This window comes from Bufo gargarizans, chromosome 5 (assembly GCF_014858855.1).
Source record: "Bufo gargarizans isolate SCDJY-AF-19 chromosome 5, ASM1485885v1, whole genome shotgun sequence".
Lineage (NCBI taxonomy): Eukaryota > Metazoa > Chordata > Amphibia > Anura > Bufonidae > Bufo > Bufo gargarizans.
The window spans coordinates 490,650,511-490,672,587 of record NC_058084.1 but is presented as its reverse complement, the minus strand read 5'-3'; the positions used below and the strand labels follow the sequence as shown (position 1 = coordinate 490,672,587).

Below are 22,077 nucleotides of genomic sequence, written 5' to 3'. Positions count from 1 at the left end.
GATCAAGGTAGTGCATAACTCCGTGATTTTTATTTTATTTTTTACTGACCCACAGTCAGTAAAAAAAAAATAAGAATACTGAAATGTGAACAGACACATTTAAATCAATGGGTACGTGTCCTGTCCGCAGAAATGTGGACGAGGCCTTACAAGAAGCAGTTCCTTAGAAGAGCACTGAAGGGAAGGTAATCCAATTATACAAATATTATACAGATACTTCTTGAGAGATATGAAAAGGGCAAAAGGGGGATATTATATACAGGTTTATGGATACACTACTCTCAATAAGGGCTACATCCTCAGAGATGACCCTGCAGTCAGTCTGGAGTCCGGGCTGTTTAGCTCACAGAGCATTGTCTAGACTGGATACAACTGAGCTAGTTTGTTACAATGTATCAGTCTTGAGGCCGGGCTGTTTAGCTCACAGAGCATTGTCTAGACTGGATACAACTGAGCTAGTTTGTTACAATGTATCAGTCTGGAGGCCGGGCTGTTTAGCTCACAGAGCATTGTCTAGACTGGATACAACTGTACTAGTTTGTTACAATGTATCAGTCTGGAGGCCGGGCTGTTTAGCTCACAGAGCATTGTCTAGACTGGATACAACTGTGCTAGTTTGTTACAATGTATCAGTCTGGAGGCCGGGCTGTTTAGCTCACAGAGCATTGTCTAGACTGGATACAACTGTACTAGTTTGTTACAATGTATCAGTCTTGAGGCCGGGCTGTTTAGCTCACAGAGCATTGTCTAGACTGGATACAACTGAGCTAGTTTGTTACAATGTATCAGTCTTGAGGCCGGGCTGTTTAGCTCACAGAGCATTGTCTAGACTGGATACAACTGAGCTAGTTTGTTACAATGTATCAGTCTGGAGTCCGGGCTGTTTAGCTCACAGAGCATTGTCTAGACTGGATACAACTGTGCTAGTTTGTTACAATGTATCAGTCTGGAGGCCGGGCTGTTTAGCTCACAGAGCATTGTCTAGACTGGATACAACTGTACTAGTTTGTTACAATGTATCAGTCTTGAGGCCGGGCTGTTTAGCTCACAGAGCATTGTCTAGACTGGATACAACTGAGCTAGTTTGTTACAATGTATCAGTCTGGAGGCCGGGCTGTTTAGCTCACAGAGCATTGTCTAGACTGGATACAACTGTACTAGTTTGTTACAATGTATCAGTCTGGAGTCCGGGCTGTTTAGCTCACAGAGCATTGTCTAGACTGGATACAACTGTGCTAGTTTGTTACAATGTATCAGTCTGGAGTCCGGGCTGTTTAGCTCACAGAGCATTGTCTAGACTGGATACAACTGTGCTAGTTTGTTACAATGTACCAGTCTGGAGTCCGGGCTGTTTAGCTCACAGAGCATTGTCTATACTGGATACAACTGTACTAGTTTGTTACAATGTATCAGTCTGGAGTCCGGGCTGTTTAGCTCACAGAGCATTGTCTAGACTGGATACAACTGTGCTAGTTTGTTACAATGTATCAGTCTGGAGTCCGGGCTGTTTAGCTCACAGAGCATTGTCTAGACTGGATACAACTGTGCTAGTTTGTTACAATGTACCAGTCTGGAGTCCAGGCTGTTTAGCTCACAGAGCATTGTCTACACTGGATACAACTGTATCTACTTCTCAGCTGACAACAGGTCTATTAGTTGTAGAACGTTTCATTTATAATGATGCAGCTTTATTTACAGAAAAATCCTTTAACGGTGTTGTCCCATGAAAAATATTCTACAGTTTTCAAACCGGCACTTGGATCTAAATAATTTTGAAATTCTCTGTAATTAAAAATTTTCTATAGCCAGTTATTCACTGAAGACTATTTGTCTAGTGCAACCGGCTGTTTGCCCTTTTTTTTTTCTAAATTCTCTGTCCAGCTTACTGGAGGTGGACGCACATGCTCAGTTCCATCCTTTAACTGCTGCCAGCTGCAGCAGAAAGGACACACTCCCTGAGCTGCCAGCTTGAAATAAGGCTAGCAGAGCAATTGCAGCAATGAATGGTGAGATCTCTGGATCCACGTGAGGTACAGGGCTGGTTCTAAGTTTGTTAGGAAGAGATTTTCACATCCTATATCAGTGATGGCTGACCTCCGGCACTCCGGCTGTGGTGAAACTACGACTCCAAGCATGCTCCATTCATTTCTGTGGAGTTCTGAGAACAGGCAAGCAAGTGTGCATCTTGGGAGTTGTAGTTTGACCACAGCTGGAGTGCCGGAGGTTAGTCATCACAGTCCTATATGATGTCTGATTTACATTACTCATGGGATAATAGCTTTAAGTAAACAGTGTTACTGAGAACTGCCAGCAATTTCTATGGAGCAGTGAGGACGGATTTCTTCTGACGGGGCTGGGCTGTCGGCCCCACACTGATGTGAATGACAGGGCTTGCACCATAGAAGTGAAAACGAAACTTTCAATGACTGACAGACGACCAAGGAAACACTGACAATTCGCTTTGGAGGAGAGTTATATATTTAGTTGACGGAAGCAGCAGCTGGAGAAACGAAGCTCAGCCGCAAATTCCACAACTGATTGCTGTGCTAGAAAATCAAATGTAAAGAAAGCTAAAAACAGCAGAGTGCGTAATAATCTATCAAAACGGCAGCAGTTGTGCCCAGAACAGGATAACAGGATATTTTTTTCTCATTTTTTTTATACAAATGTACAACAGTCACTTGACTGAGGTTTGCGCAGTGGTGCAGGATTGGCAGCAGCGCTCTGTGTAACAGACATTAGTGCATCTTCCATGGCTGTACTGATCCCACAAGCTCCTTGCACATTATCTGGGTGTCCTGAGGTCGGGGGAGGCTTTACAGTTCTTGTAGGTGGAGGCTCCCCGCTCATTACTCATCCAGAAGTACGGTGCAGAGAGCGTCCTCGCCATCCATGATTATCGTCACAATTGCTCCGTCATTGAATTCAAAGGATGTCCCGCCATCAACCACCATGCAAGCGTCCCAACACCGAGAGCGCACGGACACCCTGTGAAGAAAGGTGTAGCACAGGTTACATTTCCTATATGATCGCTGAGGGTTCGGCTACACGGCCATCTTGTCACATGACAGGTGTCGCGCCAGAGGATCACAGTACTAGCATAAGGCTAGGTTCACACAGTATTTTCACTGCTGAAAAAAAACTGATGCAGAATTCGCATCAGGTTTTTTTTTTCCATGCAGTTTTTGGTGCAGTTTCTGCGATTAAATTCTGGATGTGCATTCTGTGCAGAATAGGGGGCAAGAATGGGCAGGACACCTCTTTTTTGCATGGTGCAGTTTTTATAACCGCAGGCAAAAATAAAAAAAATGCGCTGTATGGTTTTACACGTAGACTCCCGATTTAAATTAATGGGGAAGTTCTGTGTGTGCTTTTGGTCTGGAATCCACACCAAAATGCTCCCTCAAAATACTGTGGGAATCTAGCGTAGAAATAATGGGGTCAGATGTGCAACTGGCACGCTTGCAGCAACCCCAGGATCGCATGAAATCCAGCAGTATTGAGTCGCGCTATGACTCCATTTATTTTTATGCCAGCACCACTACACTGTGATCCTTGAGCGCAGCCAAGATCACCATGTAGCCGATCCCAAAGTGTACCATGTGATCAGCACCCAAGACCCTGCCGCGCCTGTGCACACTGGGGCGGGGGAGTGCCATGGCAGGTGCCAGTATCAGTCATGGCGGGGGGCTACATGTAAAGGGGGTTTCCTGTTTTATGCAAATAACTTCTCAATACAGAACAATACATTTTAATCTACTCTGCCTTCCAGGTCTTCACCAGTTAAGATCTCTGCTTGCCACCAGTGAATGGAATCAAGAATGTTTACACTCAAAAGCTGTAAAGCTTCTATAATGATGCGCTGTTAGGGCAGCTGCACATGAATATGCTAGATATTTATGTTTAAATTTCTAAACACAGCAAGCAGAGATGTTGAAAATGGTAAGGAACTGAAACCGAATGTTTATTACAAAAGCTGCAGAAATTTTCACTACACAATGAAACTTTATTTATTATGAGGTTTATATGCTCCAGGGATAGGGTCAGACCCCCCTTGCCCCCTACATCTACTGTATATAGGTCATGGCAATTTGTTTTCTTGTGCCTAATGCGGAGTACAAACGCCTTACAAGAGGGCAGCCCTTTGCAAACAGCACATGAAAAAGCCCAAAAAGACCGACTCTCCAGACTGCAAGCGAGCTGGGACCATGAGCCGCCAGGTAATTGCGCAGTCACTTTAATTTTTAAATGCTTAACTCTGCCATGACGATCATTTTATCATTTCAGCCTTTTATCATCATATTCTTCAGCCCAAAATTTTTCGATTCATTTCTTATATGTCTTTATAGCGGTCAAAGCTCCATTTTTCTGATACAGACATCCAGATCCCCCCGTATAGACACTGTTAAATGATAAAATTGTATCTCCCTGCAGCCAGCACTAGGGGGAGCTCAGGATCTTATTGCATACTGTTATTATTAAATTCGTATGTGGTGAGCTCCCTCTAGTGGTGACTGCAGGCAGCATCATTTCATTCTCAAACAGCACATAGGGCTGGACCTAAAAATAAATGGGGCTTAAAAGCTGGACACTCACTTTATCGTAGTTTTCAGTTGTACTTTTTTTAAAGAAATAAAACACAGAAAAAAGGATTTCACTGTCCCCTTTAAGATTGGAGTAAAAAATTATAACTGAGAATCACTTACTTAGAGGTAAAACCGCGCTGGCGGCTACTGGAAAAAACTCTGTTTGCAATGGGTTCCCGGATGCTGAAAAACATCCTCTGCTCCTCGGGGCTGAATATTAGAGAGTCGTTGTATTCGTTTGCAACTGCAAAAGAAAAGGAGAGACATTTAGCTCACACGTCAGCAATTGCACCACAATTCACTGTGAGGTAGTCACGAAAGAGGTGGGAGCACCCCTTTAAGAGAGAGCATTTGCAGTGGGCATGCATACAGAGATAGCTGTCAATCACAGAGTAGGGCCACCCAATGCATATCAATCATGCTACCCATCCCAAAAGACCATGTTCAGTATGACTGGCCCGTCTTTACAACATGGCTGTCTTCTTCCAAAAGTAGTGCCACACCTGTGCAGTGAAGTTGCAATACTAGATTCAAACCATGGACGGTTATGGCACCGTTTCAATAACACATTTTGCAACCCCCCCCCCCCCCCCCAATCACAGGGTCATACGGCTCCCAGTAAAAGCTTTTCTTATGTTCGCTGCAGAACAAAGGATGAGTTGACACCCGCAGTACGTCTTATATACACATGCTATACACCTATGCACAGAAGGAGTTAAATGGCATATGAAAAGACAGACTATGAAAGTCTCTGTATAAAACTCACCTCTCTCCATGAGCTCCCTGTCCAGAGTCAGGTTTACAAGCTCATGACGTTTCACTAAAAAACAAAACATTTTTGTAGTTAAAGGGAATGTTTCAATCATTAGATGCCAGCTTGTAATGATCATGAGGTGACTGTGCTCGTTTGTCCCAGCCTATACAGCAAAGCTGACAAGTGAACTACAGAAAACAGGAAGGTCAGACTAATGTGTGGTTTTAAATACACATATAATACAAAAGGGGTGGTGGAGAAAGTCAAGCAACATCTCAAGACAGAATTGTTGGAATTAAAGGGGTCATCCAGGAATTGATATTGATGACCTATCCTCGATCAATATCAGACTGAGAGGGGTCTGACTCCCAGCACCCCCGCCAACCAGCTGTTAGAAAAGGCCATGGTATGGAAATTAAATATCATAGATACGGGGAGGAGGAGACGCCAGGGTTTCTCAATGGGCGTCTCCTTCTCCCTGGCTGTAGTGCGGTCCAATCACAGCGGAGAGCTGTGACCAATGATATTCATTTCCATACCAGACGGCAAAAGTGAAAGGGGGGCACAGTGGGGGAACGGAGCGCCGGACAGATAAGCTAGTAAGCGATCTTACATCCCAGCACTATGTCCTACGGTAACCCCCTACTTATTTCATAATGTCTGGAGCCCTGAAAGGTCCTCTTTAAAGAAGTTTTGTCACTTCAGAAAACATTTATTATGTAGAGAAAGTTAATACCAGGCACTTACTAATGTATTGTCATTGTCCATATTGCCTCCTTTGCTCGTTGGATTTATATTTCCATCATATTACACACTGCTCGTTTCCATGGTTACAACCACCCTGCAATCCATCAGTGGAGGTCGTGCTTGCATACTATTATATAAAAAAAAAAAAAAAAAAGCACCAGCCTATGAGCGCTCCCACGGTCCTGGTCACCAGAGAAGCTAAATTTTTTTCCTATAGTGTGCAAGCACGACCACTGCTGATGGATTGCAGGGTGGTCGTAACCATGGAAACAAGAAGCATATAAAAATGGAAAAATGAATCAAAACAGCAAAGGAAGCAATATAGATAATAACAATACATTAGTATGGCCTATCCTCAGGACTCCCGTTCGAAGAGAAGGCCGCGCTTGTACGAGCGATGCCTTCTCTGCTCTGTTTACCCGCTCGCCGCAGCAATCGCAGTGGTGAGCAGGTGTAGTTGTAAGTATGGCGTTCCTATTGACTTGTATGAAACTGAGCTGTAGTATTCACTTGAACAGACGGAGCCATCCCCCAAAAGCGAGTGGGGACGCCATATTTGTAATTACACTGCTCACCACTGCAATTGCTGTGGCGAGCAGGAAACAGCAGAGAAGGCAGTGCTTGTATGAGGGCTGCCTTTTCTTCAAACAGCTGATCGGCAGAGATGCCGGGAGTCGGACCCCTGCTGATCTGACATTGATGACCCATCCTGAGGATAGGTCATCGATAGTCAAAAGCGGACAACCCCTTTAAGGAATGTCTCCCTCAGACCTCTTGGGTTCATTGCATTCATGGCCTGGATATCTATTAGAGGACAGTAAAACATTCACACTCCTGCATACACTATAAAATATAAAGTTTCCAAAAAGCTGACAGTTCCTGCAGCTCACTTGTCAGCTTTACTGTGTAGACTGGCACATAATGGGCAGAGTCATCTCACTATCATTAGAAAGCTGGGGAGTTAATGATGGCTCTGTTGTTTGGCTGGGGGTTACATAAAGCAGGATAACTATACACGGGTACCTTGTCATACCCCGGTCTGTGTGGGAGGGGCTGTACTCCACTTCCTGTCTTTAATACCATTTCTCTGCCAATTTAAATCGTAGCTAACAAACAGTACAGGAAATGGATACATGTCTCAAATATGGCCACCTCCAAGCCTTTTTTTTTTTTTTTTTAAGAACACACATTCTGCATCATCTATAAAACTTAAATCTAATTAATGGGACTAAAATTAAATACACAACACCTTCCCTTGAAGGGGTTAAGAAGGCAACAGCCGCCACTGCAGAGTGAATGATGCAGGAATATAGTACAGAAGATAACCAAAGCATATCTGTAGGAGCAGGAGGCGTACACAGGTACCAGGATATCTGTACGTGTACAAGAACAGGACACTCACCAATGTTCAGGATTTCTTCCACCGTCTGCGGAACCATCTTGTTTATGTTATAAGACCTATAAAAGCCAAGAATATACCTGATATACAGCTCTGATTCCACATACATATACAGTACATATACAGAGGTCAAGCGTTCCCTGTAGTTCTTGACCAGGTTTGCGCACACAGGGATTTCGGCCGACTCCTCCACACAGATCTCCTCTACATCTGTCAGGTTTCGGGGCTGTAGCTGAGCAACACGAAGTTTCAGCTCCCTCCAAAGATGTTCTATTGGATTTAGGTCTGGAGACTGGCTAGGCCACTCCAGAACCTTGATATGCTTCTTACGGAGCCGCTCCTTGGTGATTCTGGCTGTGTGCTTCGGGTCGTTGTCATGTTGGAAGACCCAGCCACGACCCATCTTCAATGCTCTGACTGAGGGAAGGAGGTTGTTGCTCAAAATCTCACACTAAATGGCCCCATTCATCCTCTCCTTAATACAGTGCAGTTGTCCTGTCCCCTTCGCAGAAAAGCACCCCCAAAGTATGATGTTACCACCCCCATGCTTCACAGTAGGGATGGTGTTCTTAGGATACAACTTATCCTTCTTTTTCCTCCAAACACGACGAATGAAGTTTAGACCAAAAAGTTCTACTTTAGTCTCATCTGACCACATGACTTTCTCCCCGGCCTCCTCTGGATCATCCAGATGGTCATTGGCAAACCTCAGACGGGCCTGGACATGTGATGACTTGAGCAGGGGAACCTTCCGTGCAATGCATGATTTCAAACCATGACGGTGTAGTGTTCTACCGACAGTGACCTTTGAAACTGTGGTCCCAGCTCTCTTCATGTCATTGACCAGCTCCTGCCTTGTAGTTCTGGGCTGATTCCTCACCTTTCTTATCATCAGTGATACCCCACAAGGTGAGATCTTGCCTGGAGCCCCAGTCCGAGGGAGACTGACAGTCGTCTTTAGCCTCTTCCATTTTATAACAATTGCTCCAACAGTTAACCTATTTTTACTAAGCTGCTTCCCAATTGCCCCATAGCCCTTTACAGTCTTGTGGAGGTCCACAATTTTGTCTCTGGTGTCTTTGGACAGCTCTTTGGTCTTGCTCATGGTAGTAGTTGGCGACGGACTGACTGGGGTGGACAGGGGTCTTTAAAGAGCTCAGACAGGTGCTACTAAGTTAGATTAATGAGTGGAGTAGAGGTGGACTTTTTAAGGCACAGTAACAGGTCTTTGAGAGCCAGAATTCCTTGCTGTTTCACATGTGTTCAAATACTTATGTTCAGCAGTGCAAGACAAATACATTATTTAAAAATCATACAATGTGATTTCCTTATTTTTTTTATTTTATTCTGTGTCTCAGATTGGGAATGCACCCAAGATGTGAATTTCAGTGGGAGAACTTGCAAAATTGCAGGGTGTTCAAATACTTATGTTCCTCACTGTGTGTGTGTACACACACACACCCCTCAAGGGCAGTATACAGAATATATGCTTTAAATCCAATCCTCAGAAGGCAAGTATCCCATTGACCTTGTTCCTTAGCTGCCATTCAACATGGCTGTTCCAAATCTGCGTTAGGCCCCTTTCACACGAGCGAGGTGCAATGCGTGACGTGAACGCATAGCACCTGCACTGAATCCTGACCCATCCATTTCAATGGGTCTGTGTACACGAGCGTTGTTTTTCATGCATCAGTTCTGGGTTGCGTGAAAATCGCAGCATGTTCTATATTCTGCGTTTTTCACGCAGCCCTGGCCCCATAGAAGTGAATGGGGCTGCGTGAAAAACGCATTGCATCCGGAAGCAAGTGCGGGTGCGATGCGTTTTTCACTGATTGTTGCTAAGAGATGTTGTTTGTAAACCTTCAGTTTTGTTATCACACGCGTGAAAAACGCATCAAAACGCATTGCACCCGCGCGGAAAAAACTGAACAACCGAACGCAATCGCAGACAAAACTGACTGAACTTGCTTGCAAAATAGTGCGAGTTTAACTGAACGCACCCGGACCTAATCCGTCACGCTCGTGTGAAAGGGGCCTTACTGAATGACCAGGCAGGGGAACAGTCCCTTGTGGGTTTTAACCACTTCCAGACCGGGCCATTTACCCGCTTCCTGACAGAGCCTAATTTTGCAAATCTGACATGTGTCACTTTATGTGGTAATAACTTTTACTTATCCAAGCCATTCAGAGACTGTTTTCTTGTGACACATTGTACTTTATGTTAATGGTAAATTTGAGTCAATATGTTTTACCTTTATTTATAAAAAAGAAAATCAAAAAGTTAACGGAAATTTAAAAAAAATTCACTGTTTTCTAAATTTGAATCTCTCTGCTTTTAAGAAAGCTAGTGATGCCTCATAAAATATTTACAAATTCATATTCCACACATATCTACTAGATTTGCTGAACTGGTTTTTAGATGCCATGGGGGGTGGGGGTGACAGACAAGTGTGTTTACTCAACTTATACCAGGATAGCAGGGGGGCAGTATATAGTCATGTAGGCTTGTATGGACCAGACATGACTGTTTTGCCATTTTGAGAAATGCCATGGGGAAACTGGCCAACCCCTTTAAGCAGATATGGCAGAGGAATAGAAGCCGAGCTCTCAGGTAGGCAGCCATGACCTGAACCAAAAGTAAGGTAATGTTCGCATCTGAGTTAGGAATTCCATCAAAATGGAGGAAACCGCGACTGAACCATGACTGGCTCCAGCGCAAGAACATATATTCCGCACTATACAGAAGTCTGACTGAATGCGACACTCGGGGAGCTAATACCGTGTGTGAACATGCTTTAAAGGTCTACAATGAAAATAACCCTTTTAATCCCTGAAGGCTCCTGCAGTCACAGGGCCTCGTGGGGTGCACACTGAACCCTCTGGTCTCATCGGTGACCCGAGTCGTGCTTAGAGGCAGAAGTTACCAGGCTTTGGATCCTGTCCCTGTGCAGACATTTAGTCCTGAGCTCTTCTGCTTTTCCCAAGGCCCGTCGTCCACTGAGATCTCGTAGTAGGAGGCCCTATGAAGCGAGAAGGTAAAACGTGGTTTGCAGAACTTATAGTTCACCCTGAATAAGACAGAACATAAGTGTGTATCAGGGGAGCTAACCGCACAGCGGGTCACATGGATATTACACTGCAGTGTAGCAGGGCAGCCCAGCCAAAGGAAGCTCACGGAAAATCAGAAAATCCATGCTGAAGGTGGCGACTACACAATGGAGCTACTAGGGTCATGTGACACACCAAGTACTCTGCACCCATGTACTTCCCCCAAAAAGAAGGTTCCCAAGGTGCTTAGAGTCTTAACGGCTATGAGCACCTTCGGAGCAATTTTTTTTATGATTGCAGTTTACTCATTTTGGGCTCCAAATAATTTTTTCAATTGATATTTATTAAAAATGTTCAGCCGTTTTGAGATACAGGGGTTAAAAATCGGTCTGTTTGCAAGCTCTCGCTGTCTGTTTTCTTTAAATTAGTCATCTGACGGCTCATGTGTAACGCTTATCTCCGATTTTCTGACCTCCTAAACACTTATAGCTCAATCACACTCAATCACAAAGAAAACAGGCTGATTTTTAACCCTTGTATCTCAGAAACGGCTGAACATTTTTGATAACCAATTGAAAACTAATTATTTTAGCCAAAATGAGTAAAAAGCAATCCTAAAATATTGCCCTGAAATGTGCCATAGGCTTTAAAAGGGTTTTCCAGGATTTTTATGCTAAGGACCTACCTATCCTCAGTATAGGTCATCAGTATCTGATTGGTGGGGGTCTAACACCCAGGACCTCAGCCAATCAGCTGTTTGAGAAGGCACTGGCCCTGTACATTGAAAAATGGCTGTACTCCGTATCGCAGCTTCACCCCATTCACTTGAATGAGGCTGAGCTGCGGCTAGGCCACGTGACAGATGAACGTGTCGTCAGTGGCCTAGGAAAAGCAGAGAGAAGGCCGCGGACCTCAAAGGAGTGCCGCTGCCTTCTCAAACACCTGATCGATGGTGTCGTTGGTATAGACCCCCCACCAATCAGATATTGATGACCTATCCAGAGGATAGAATAGGTCATCAGTAAAAACAATCAACTGGAAATAACTACATGTTACTGAGCCATACAGCAGAGGCTGACAATATTACATCACTTCCTGCTCTGACCCAATTGGTTGGAGCTGCACCCCACAGACTTCATGCTCTGCCGCTATTGGTTGAAGCCGCACCTCACAGACTTCCTGCTCTGCCGCTATTGGTTGGAGCCGCACCTCACAGACTTCCTGCTCTGCCGCTATTGGTTGGAGCTGCACCCCACAGACTTCATGCTCTGCCGCTATTGGTTGAAGCCGCACCTCAGACTTCCTGCTCTGCCGCTATTGGTTGAAGCCGCACCACACAGACTTCCTGCTCTGCCGCTATTGGTTGAAGCCGCACCTCACAGACTTCCTGCTCTGCCGCTATTGGTTGGAGCGGCACCTCACAGACTTCCTGCTCTGCCGCTATTGGTTGAAGCCGCACCTCAGACTTCCTGCTCTGCCGCCCCTTGCATGCATTCTGCATACAGCACTAGTAATACTAAGAACTCTGCTCCTTCTAGATAGATTTCTCAGCTTTTTTGCTCCAAATGCTGAGGAAACAGGGAAAATTAAGCGGACAATGCTCGATCTCTTACATGCAGGAAGTCTGTGAGGTGCAGCTTCAGTCAACTTGATGTCAAGTAGAAGGAAGGGGGGTCATTCTGCTGTATTTGGAAGACTAGAGTGACAGAAGTTACGGTTCTGGTATGTCACATAAACCTAGTTGCTTCATTTTACAGATCATGAAAAATGGGTTATAGTTTCACTTTAAAGAGCAGATAACTATCCCATGTCGATGTAAAGCACTCCGTAAGGGTAAATTGACAAGTGAGGGGATTTGCACAGGTAAAATCCACAGCAGACTACAGCACAAGGCAAGTGGGCTGAGATTTTACACATCTCAGTCGTGCTGTGGGCATTTTCCGCACATAAAAACGAGCATGATGCGGTTTCGCAAATGTGCACGCTCGTTCTGCTTTGGATTTCCACAGTGGATCCGACCACTTATCAATGCACCAGGTGTAAAATCGGAGTTGAATTCCCAACTAAATCCACATGCAACATTGGCAGCTTTTGCAGCACGTGGAAAGATCCACTGTGAAAACATTCTATGTGAACATGGCGGATTTTGATGCGGTCCTTTCGCTTTGAATGCTATGGCCCTGCTCACGGTTTAGTCCCACTGACTGGAGCTACATCACACGCAGACACCCACCAAGAAGGGACGTGTCCTTTCTTGGCAAGGTCGTGGCTTTAAACCGCCGGCTGCAAGAACTAGCAGCACTGCCTTTCCGTTGCAAACAATGGGAGGTGGACACTAAGCGTCCTCTGGCGGAAATTTGGCACGGACTCCGCAACAAAATTCCGCCGTGTGAATGGGCCCTTAAAAGGACAGAGCGAGAGGCGTTTTAGTCAAGAAAAAGACCTTGGCATTTCAGCATAAAGCCATAAGCTGAAGCGTACAAAGCATGGCTGAGAATAGAGGTTAGTAAGGCTAGTTTCACATCTGTGGCACAGAGAACAGCCTGCCGGACTTCTCCGGATCTGGCAGTGGCGGATGCTACCAGAATGCCTGCCAGCGCCATTAACTATAATGGGGTCTGGCGGAGATCTGGCCGCAGACACACAGCGGTTTTTGTCTGGCCAAGTAGAACAGCCTGCCGGAAGGCTGTAGCGCCCATGTGAAAGTAGCCCAATAAAGACACAGCGTCAAGGTAGAATGCAGAGAACATACTGGTATAATATCCCAGTCCAAAATTACAGCAGAAGACAATTTATCTATTAAAAGCGTAATTATCTATTAAAAGCATACACCACGTCATTTACATTCTTTTTTTGCTCCATGCATCAAAAATATTTAAAAAAAATGCTGTAACTTCACCATCAGTCATTTAGCATTTACAGCTCCTAGGCAGATCCATGTGTTTCCATGGTAACAGACTACAAACCAGCCCTGTGTAGTCTGATCCTGCAGTCATGCTTCAATCTGTTCCTTGCTTCCCGCTAATGTACAGCGGCTGCAGGATCAGACTACACAGGGGGCGTTTGTAGTCTGCTACCACGGAGAGGGCAGAGTTATATGCCCCTTGTCCAAGTAATCTGGCTTACCTTTCAAGAGGTTTTCTGACCCATAACAATATGCTCCAACAAGGAGTGGAATATACTTGTAAACTGGAGCCACCAGATGCGCCTTTGTTTGCAGCAGCCCATACAATGGTGACGTCAGTACGTAAACTATGGCAAGAAAGTGGCTGCCAAAAATGGCAGGTATATCAAAGCCATTCTCCTGTCTCTAGAGGAGGGGGATGATGGCAGCAGCCATTGTTTCCCTCTGCTATACAAACCAGACACTGTATACCATCGTACTCCTTATATGATTATTGAGTACACACTGGGACAGTTCACAATAGTTTGGGATTATGCTGCAAGCTACCAGATGTCCCATTCATATGTGCGTGTGTCGTTAGACTGCAATGTGGGTTATTTAAAGGGAATCTGTCACCTAGTTTGAGCATATTAAACTGTTAACATAGCAATGTTCAAAAAAAGTACCTTCATTCCTGCAAGGGTCTTCTTTCTTTTATTCAAGTTTAAATTTTGATCAAAAAGCGATTTTTCAAATATGCTAATTAAGCTTCAAGGTGGCCGGAGGGGCGTTATTCCTCTTCTCTAGTGCCCAGTAACGCCCCTCTGCAGTGCCCAGCCCGCCTTTATTTCAAGCCCAGCACTCCTCCTCATAAATTAATTTACTCCCACATCGGAGCCGAACGGCGCCGCCCCCTCCGCTACATCATATAATTTATTCACCCCACGATCCTTGCGTCCTTCTTTCTTTCCCCAGAAATCTTGCGCAGCCGCAGCAACGTCCAAATGCCTGCGCCTGTAAGATACTAAGGCTCCTGAGGGCAACAGCGCTCCGATTACGTCCCTGGGCTCGGCGCATGCCCAGTGACACTATTTAGGCCGTTGCCCTCAGTAGCCGTAGTATCGTACAGGCGCAGGCAGTCGGCGATACTGCGGCTGCACGAATTTTCTGGGGAAAGAAAGGAGGACGCAAGGATCGTGGGGTGAATAAATTACATGACGTAGGGGGGGGGGGGCCATTCGGCTCCGATGTGGGAGTAAATTAATTTATGAGGAGGAGTGCTGGGCTTGAAATAAAGGCGGGCTGGGCACTGGAGGGGGGCGTTACTGGGCACTAGAGAAGAGGAATAACGCCCCTCCGGGCACCTTGAAGCTTAATTAGCATATTTGAAAAATCGCTTTTTGATCAAAATGAAAACTTGAATAAAAGAAAGATGACCCTTGCAGGAATGAAGGTAGTTTATTGAACATTGCTATGTTAACAGTTTAATATGCTCAAACTAGGTGACAGATTCCCTTTAAGGATATTTACTGGTGTGGCACCCACCGAACTGAGCCTTGAACCGTCATTCAAGAGTGTGAATGACACCATGACCAAGATGCACCAGGCAGTTGCAATATGCGTCGGTGGTGCCTGTTGGCCTGATGGGGCGCATCTCAGCCATTTTTACAACTGTAAGCATTGACATGTGGCAGTGAAGAAAAACGTCAGACAGCAGAGCCGCTAACAGTCCTCGTCATCACTGACGGGCCCCACTACATACAGCGCGATCGCTGCCAATAGAAATACCATTTAGTCAGATGCAAGTAACTGTACCTTGAGGACAGAGACTCCCCGATGAATACTTCATTTAATGCTCTGATAGGTAAAAGGTGGGGCCCCGAAATAGTTGCAGAAGCTGAGGAACAAAAAAATAGAACACACACCAAAAGATGAAGACTCCGACAAGAGTGACGTGCGGTGTACTTACAGCAGTGAGAAGCTATGGCCGGAGGCGCCATTCTAAGCAATTACCTAACATACAGTCCAGCATTAGAAAAACATGGCAGCTTTTTTTCCAAAACACCATCACCCCTGTCCGCAGGTTGTGTCTGGTATTGCAGCTCAGCTCCACTGCAGTCGATGGGGCACGGCTGCAATACTGCACACAAACTGTGGTAGGGCTGTTTTTAGAAGGCAGCAGCCGAGCTTTTCTAAGGCTTGACAATCCCTTTACATAAATCATATGCGATTCTGGGTTAAAGGGGTTATCCGACCTCTATAATGCCCAGGCCCCTCACACAGATTGTGCTTACCTAACTCCCCGGCACCAGTGTCGCTTCTGACGCCCGCACGCCGCCGCTGCCTCTCCCATTTGGTGACAGGGGAGCAGCCAATAACAGGCCGTGACGGGAATGAGCCTGCCTAGCATCGCGGGTGACGCTAGGGAGGCTCATCCTCGTCGTGCCCGGCTTTTGGCTGCTTCCCCCGTCACCGGATGTTATCATCCACACAACGGGGTAGATGTAGCGGCGGCCGTCAGAAGCGACATGGGTGCCGGGGAGTGAGGTAAATACAATCTGTGTGAGGGGCCCGGGCATTTTGGGGGGCATTATAAAAGTACAGCGCTAAGACCACTGAGGGACAATCGCTGACAGTATGGCACATGGCTGCGGCATTTACACACTTGTGGCATAATTTTTAAGAGCTTTTAGACACTTTTTGGGGAAAAAAAAAAAATGTATAAAAATAAATTGTTATATATATTTATCCTGAAAACTGACTCCAACTAAAGCATCGCTCTGACTCCTCTAATTGGCGGCACAAACTGTATTTTTCTAATGAATGACTTATGGGTGAGGGGCCCCAGAGGAGAAGGAGGGTTATACGAGGACTACTTTTACCACTGAAGGCACTGGAGAGACTTTTTGAAAACTAAGGCTCTGGTTCACCTGTGTCCGCAGCATTCTAGCCTGCGATCTGTGCTGTGGCCCTTTCATTCTCCGGATCGGTGGGGGCCCCCAATTGATCATAAAATGTAATAAATGATAATACCCCGTTACTGCCAATGTCAGATGTGAGCACAGATCATAAAGGAGCTGAATATTATTTTCTGTAAACCTTGAAATGTAAATGGATATGCACTTGTGGTCCTAGAAGATGCAGATACACCCTCTCCTAGGCGTCTGTTCTGCAGTGATCAGAGTCTTGGAAAGCTGGGTGATCTGGGACTGTTGCCACGTGTGCAATGATAGCATATCCATTGACATTTTGGGGTCTGCTGACTCATGCAGTGTTACGTACAGCGGGGTCTTCACCTTACTTTGCTCTTGCTGACCCCCAACGCTATGGGCCTTGTTGTGCTGCTCCAGGCTCAGCTGCTGCTCGTGCAAGTCTACAGGGGTGAGGTTTATGCCGGTGCCTTCCAGGAACAGTCTAATCCGCTGACGCCACTGCCACCTGGGAAAAAAAGAATATCCTGAGATCACCTTCATAATACTGACCCAGTCCTGCACTGCACCCCAAGGAGATGGAGTCACTTAGGCTGCTTTTTGGGTACAGTGGCCAAATCTGGAAGTGGCAAAGACCTATGGTTATATCACCCATTTGCTCATTGCCGCATAGTCTGGACGTCGCGCTGGTCTGGGATAAAACCGCAGGAAGCTGCAGTTTGAAAGCCGCACTGCATAAGTTCTGTGACCGCTACCTGTACCCGTAGGACGAGTCCATTTCATGGACATTTTCCGTCGCAGAGTTTTTGCAGCAATCCGCATTAAAATCCGCTCAAGTCACGCTGGTCCTGACGAAGCCTTCGAGGTGCCTGCGCTTGGGGCGGAATCCCAGCTTTTGAGTGAACCATGTCACAGGGTATGTTCTGATGGGATATGTATACATTACCCCCTTCATTTTCTTTGGGACATATTCTAATATATTTGTATGTGTCCGACTTATCGATACTGGGGGTGTCTCGTATTTGCGACGTTGCTGCACAATCTTGTATATTTGATATATTTTTTCTTATGGCTCAGCGACACCGCATACGATACAGTTAGTGCGTTTGGCATTTGAACTACACATACTTTCGCTGTTTGTGGTGCTGTGGTCTCCCTTTTATGGGCTCCTGGGGATTAGCAGATTTCTATAGAACTGTATTTATTGGTATTGCGAGACGATCAGTGGCCTCATTTGCACAATAGATGTTTTAAAGACACGGATCGCGCGATCTGGCATTACGCCTTTTGCTATGCGCTATCTTTTTCCATCACGCTAATTTCTTTTCTCTCATTTATTTATTTTGTTACGTAAATAAGTAGAAGGAAAAAGCGTCCCTCACAAATCGTAGCTTTATTACAGGTTAAAACGCAGCGGATGCGGGTCACAGATGCAGCAACGTCAGGCAACAGCCGTTTCGCGCTAAGATAGCGCTTTGTCAAGCCTTGGCAAAGCGCGATCTTAGCGCAAAACGGCTGTTGCCTGAAGTTGCTGCATTTGTGACCCGCACCTGCTGTGTTTTAACCTGTAATAAAGCCACGATTTGTGAAGATTCGGTGAGGGACGCTTTTTCCTTCTACTTATTATTGGACTGTTAGCCCTGGCAGAGCACCACCTATTTCACTGCATGTTTGCTGGAGGAGAAGCGTTGCCGACATTGGACCGCGCTCAGTAGTGCCAGCTGTGATTTCTTCTTGCTGTGTATTTTTTTTTTTAGATTAATAAAGCTTTAAATATTATTTTTTTTTTAGACGCTTTGGTCCCATTGGCTTTTTGTGTATATACATTTTGGTGCTGAACTCCAAGTACTGCAAGGGCCGAAATCTGGGGTAAACACTTACATGATATGTATTACAAAATCCCCAGTATACCCTTGTGGAAGTATCTGCCGTACTGGTGCGTTCTCCACTTTAATACATAGCTTTAAAGTTTTGTGTCTTACAATATGAAGACGAAACTTAAAGGGGTTGTCTCACTTCAGCAAATAGCATTTTTCATGTAGAGAAAGTGAATACAAGGCACTTACTAATGTATTGGGATTCCCCATATTGCTTCCTTGGGATGGCTGGATTCATTTTTTCCCCCATCACGTTATACACTGCTCGTTTCCATGGTTACAACCACCCTGCAATCCATCAGTGGTGGTTGTGCTTGTACACTATAGCGCCGGTCTCTCTGGTAGCTGAGACTGTGGGAGTGTGCACAGGCACACATGCGCAGCAGCTCGTATCTGCGCTGCCGCAGCAGCCATGACCCCTGGATAATGTGATGGAAAAATGAATCCTGCCAGCAAAGGAAGCAATATGGACAATCACAATACATTAGTAAGTGCCTTGTATTCACTTTCTCTACATGATAAATGCCATCTGCTGAAGTGAGAGGACCCCTTTAAGGGTTAAATGTAGTCCCAATTCTAAGACGCCTAATACAAGTAGCAAATTCAAGGTCAAATTCCAATTAGCGATAAAGTTTTCTTGGCACGGGTAATGGTTTCATTAAATGTTACTTTTCTGGGTCTGTGCGTTCATGGCAATGAGCCGGCGTCGTCCTCCCCTCATTGTTATCTATATTTCAGGAATGTGTCAGGTGGATTGGCTCTATGTCCAGTTTATCCTTCTGCTGGTTTTTTTCTGTAATATATTCATATTATTACAGAAATGACTGGTACTGGCTTTTCGGAGGCGCCTCTGAGCTCCCAGACCAACTTGCTAACATCCAGCAAAGTCTCTCCTTTTCTCCAATGGTGTGGGCGATCTCATTCGGGGTTAGAGGCTCAATCCTGGGAATATTATTGCTGCCACCATTCTACCTTTCCACTACTTCTGCTTCTTATAGTCTATAGGTGTATGAGAGTAGCGAGTGCGAGGCACCCGGAGCCAGGCATGTCCAAACTGCGGCCCTCCAGCTGTTGCAAAACTACAACTCCCAGCATGCCCCAATAGCTGTAAGCTATCCAGGCATGCTGGGAGTTGTAGTTTTGGAACAGCTGGAGGGCCGCAGTTTGGACATGCCTGCCCGGAGCCATTAACCTCTGAGCACACAGGCTGGTAGTGTCTCCGGAGGAGCCCCTGGTGGTTACTTGGGACCCCGTCACACTCAGCCCAGGGACCCGGTGAAGAGACGGTGTTTAACGTCAACCTGCATTTGGATTGGGGCCTCTAGGTGACTGAATCTTTACTCCTACTTGAGGTTTGGGGCCATCCATGTGAGACAGACACTATAGGATGTGCTAAGATGACTGTATTAGGCTACTTCCACACTTGCAGTGTGATCCGTCGGGCAGTTCCATTGTTGGACCTGCCCGCCGGATCCGCCGATTTGGAGGTGACTGAAGCATTTGTGAGACGGATCCGTCTCACAAATGCATTGCAAGAACGGATCGGTCTTATCACGCGGACAGACGGATCAGTTTTGTATTATTTTTTTTAAACATTTTTACCGGTCTGCGCATGCGCAGGCCTGAAGGACGGCACTAATACATTCCTATGGGGAAAAATGCCAGATCCGTCATTCAGGCAAGTCTTCAGTTTTTTTTCGCCGGAGATAAAACTGCAGCATGCTACAATTTTATCTTTTGCCTGATCAGTCAAAACGACTGAACTGAAGACACCCTGAACGGATTACTCTCAATTCAGAACGCATGGGGATATGCCTGATCAGTTATTTTCCGGTATAGAGCCACTGTGACGGAACTCTATGCCGGAAAAGAAAAACGCAAGTGTGAAAGTACCCTTCCACACGACTAGAAGCGTTCCCACCAGGCAATCACCTGCTCGCTATCACATGCGGCAAACTCCTCTGCTATGCCATCGCTCGTCCACATGCTGTATAGTGGTTTGCCGGCAGCAGATCGTGATTAGACGCCAGGATATGCCGCCTGCAAACTATAATTTAACCTGTCAGAAAATTTGGTTTGCCAGATGATTGAGTGTTCGCTCGTTTATCAGGCAAATGGCGGCAAGATAATACACTGCCAGATGATCGCTAACAAGCGTTCATGAGAACGCACATTAGCAATTAGGCCTGTTTCACACTGGCTTTACTCGTCGTACTCGCAGGGGGAACAGCCTGCTGGACCTGTAACTACCGTGTACAGCCGTGCGCTGCCTACAATGGGGACTGGCGGAGATCTGGCCGCAGCATGGCAAATATGCAGAGAGCCAACTGGACAAAAACCACTGTGTGCAGCGGTATTTGTCCGGCCGCCTCTCAGCATATTTGCTATGCTGTGGCCGGATCTCCGCCAGTCCCCATTGTAGGCAGCGCACGGTAGTTACGGATCCGGCAGGCTGTTCCCCTGCCAGAAAGAGTAGAGCCAGTGTGAAACAGGCCTTATTTGCTGACAAATCAGGCAGTGTAATACAGGCTTAACACCCTAAGGTCTAAGGCAGGCATGCTCAACCTGCGGCCCTCCAGCTGTTGCAAAACTACAACTCCCAGCATGCCTGAACAGCCTACAGCAGAGCATTGTGGGAGTTGTAGTTTTACAACAGCTGGAGGGCCGCAGGTTGAGCATGCCTGGTCTAAGGGAATTGTTGCATGGTCCACACTCAGGGGGTAAACTGAAATGACAGTGAGCGGCTCTGATTCTGTTGAGGACTGTTCTGCAGTCTAGGTAGTCAGTGTTTGTTCAGTTATACTAGCCCTGTCTGCTGGATAAATCTGAGATCTCAGAGACTGGACATACACGTCTTACACCTGACCCACAGGTGCCTCTTTTAGAAGAGATAGAGAGATTTGTGACGGACATTGAATAAGGGAGGCCGTTTCACCCAGTCGGCCAGACATTTAGATGTCCCAACACATCTCCTGACTTGGATTCCACGCAGTTGAGTGTGAAGCTGATCCCTCCCCTGTTTTTGCTGACCATGACTCGTCTCAAGTGTATTTGTTCATTCATCGCTGGTGTAGGAACGGGTAAAATCTTGATTTTGGAGACATTAACCTTCTAGTCCTTCCTAGACAGACAGCCTTGTTTGCAGGAAGGTCTTATTAGTCTCGCCCTGTCACACGTAGTTACTCACTATAGTCAGATAGGTAGACCCTGGTCCCATGTGGTAGAGTACAAATACTACATGGCCGACAGTATACCCTACCCAAGGTACAGTATTGTGAGCAAGGCCTTGTTTGACTGTGCACAGTCCGAATTGAGTCGGCGGCTAACACATGCCATTTGGATTCTCATTCAGAGGACCATAAACCCTGTAGCGGTCTCAATATCCTGGGCAAGACACATTGGTCAAGGAGTGTTCCTCTATCCCAGGGATTGGCAATCTCCGGCACGCCAGCTGTTCTGAAACTACAACTCCCAGAACTCTCACTTCTGTCGGAGTTACAAGAACTACATCCAGCGCCTGCCTCCTGACCCTGCCTACAGAGCCCGCTGAAGAAGGTCGTACAGACCGAAACGTTCGGGAATTATCTGATATGGCACATACTTACTATATGTAAATGAATTGCACTGGATGTACATGAATGATATTCTGTATACTAAGAATTAAAATGTGAAACTTTATTTTGCAAAAAAAACTTTTGGAGTGCCGTGGATTTAACTTATATGGAGTTACAAGAACAGCTGAGTAAGTGTGAATTCTGGGAGTTGTAGTGTCACAGCAGCTGGAGTGCCGGAGGTTGCTGATCCCAAGCCGAGAGATTCGACCTCTGGATCAAAGTGACGGTAGAAATAGAC

At 45.9% G+C, this 22,077-nt stretch overlaps 1 protein-coding gene across 2 annotated transcripts in view; it reads right to left on the bottom strand.

Moving 5' to 3' along the window:
* Positions 1-2,460: 2,460 nt before the first annotated feature.
* NADK2 (NAD kinase 2, mitochondrial) overlaps positions 2,461-22,077 on the bottom strand; it is a 33,235-nt gene continuing 13,618 nt past the window's right edge. The window contains exons 6-12 of one of the 2 annotated variants that reach the window (XM_044293087.1): positions 16,720-16,856; positions 15,234-15,315; positions 10,411-10,554; positions 7,490-7,545; positions 5,353-5,406; positions 4,707-4,830; positions 2,461-2,988 (exon numbers count right to left, since the gene is read on the bottom strand). In XM_044293087.1, the coding sequence (XP_044149022.1) occupies positions 2,850-2,988; positions 4,707-4,830; positions 5,353-5,406; positions 7,490-7,545; positions 10,411-10,554; positions 15,234-15,315; positions 16,720-16,856 (736 nt within the window). In that variant the 3' untranslated portion in view covers positions 2,461-2,849. The remainder of the gene's footprint in view (positions 2,989-4,706; positions 4,831-5,352; positions 5,407-7,489; positions 7,546-10,410; positions 10,555-15,233; positions 15,316-16,719; positions 16,857-22,077) is intronic. The other variant, XM_044293088.1, reaches the window with a different exon arrangement.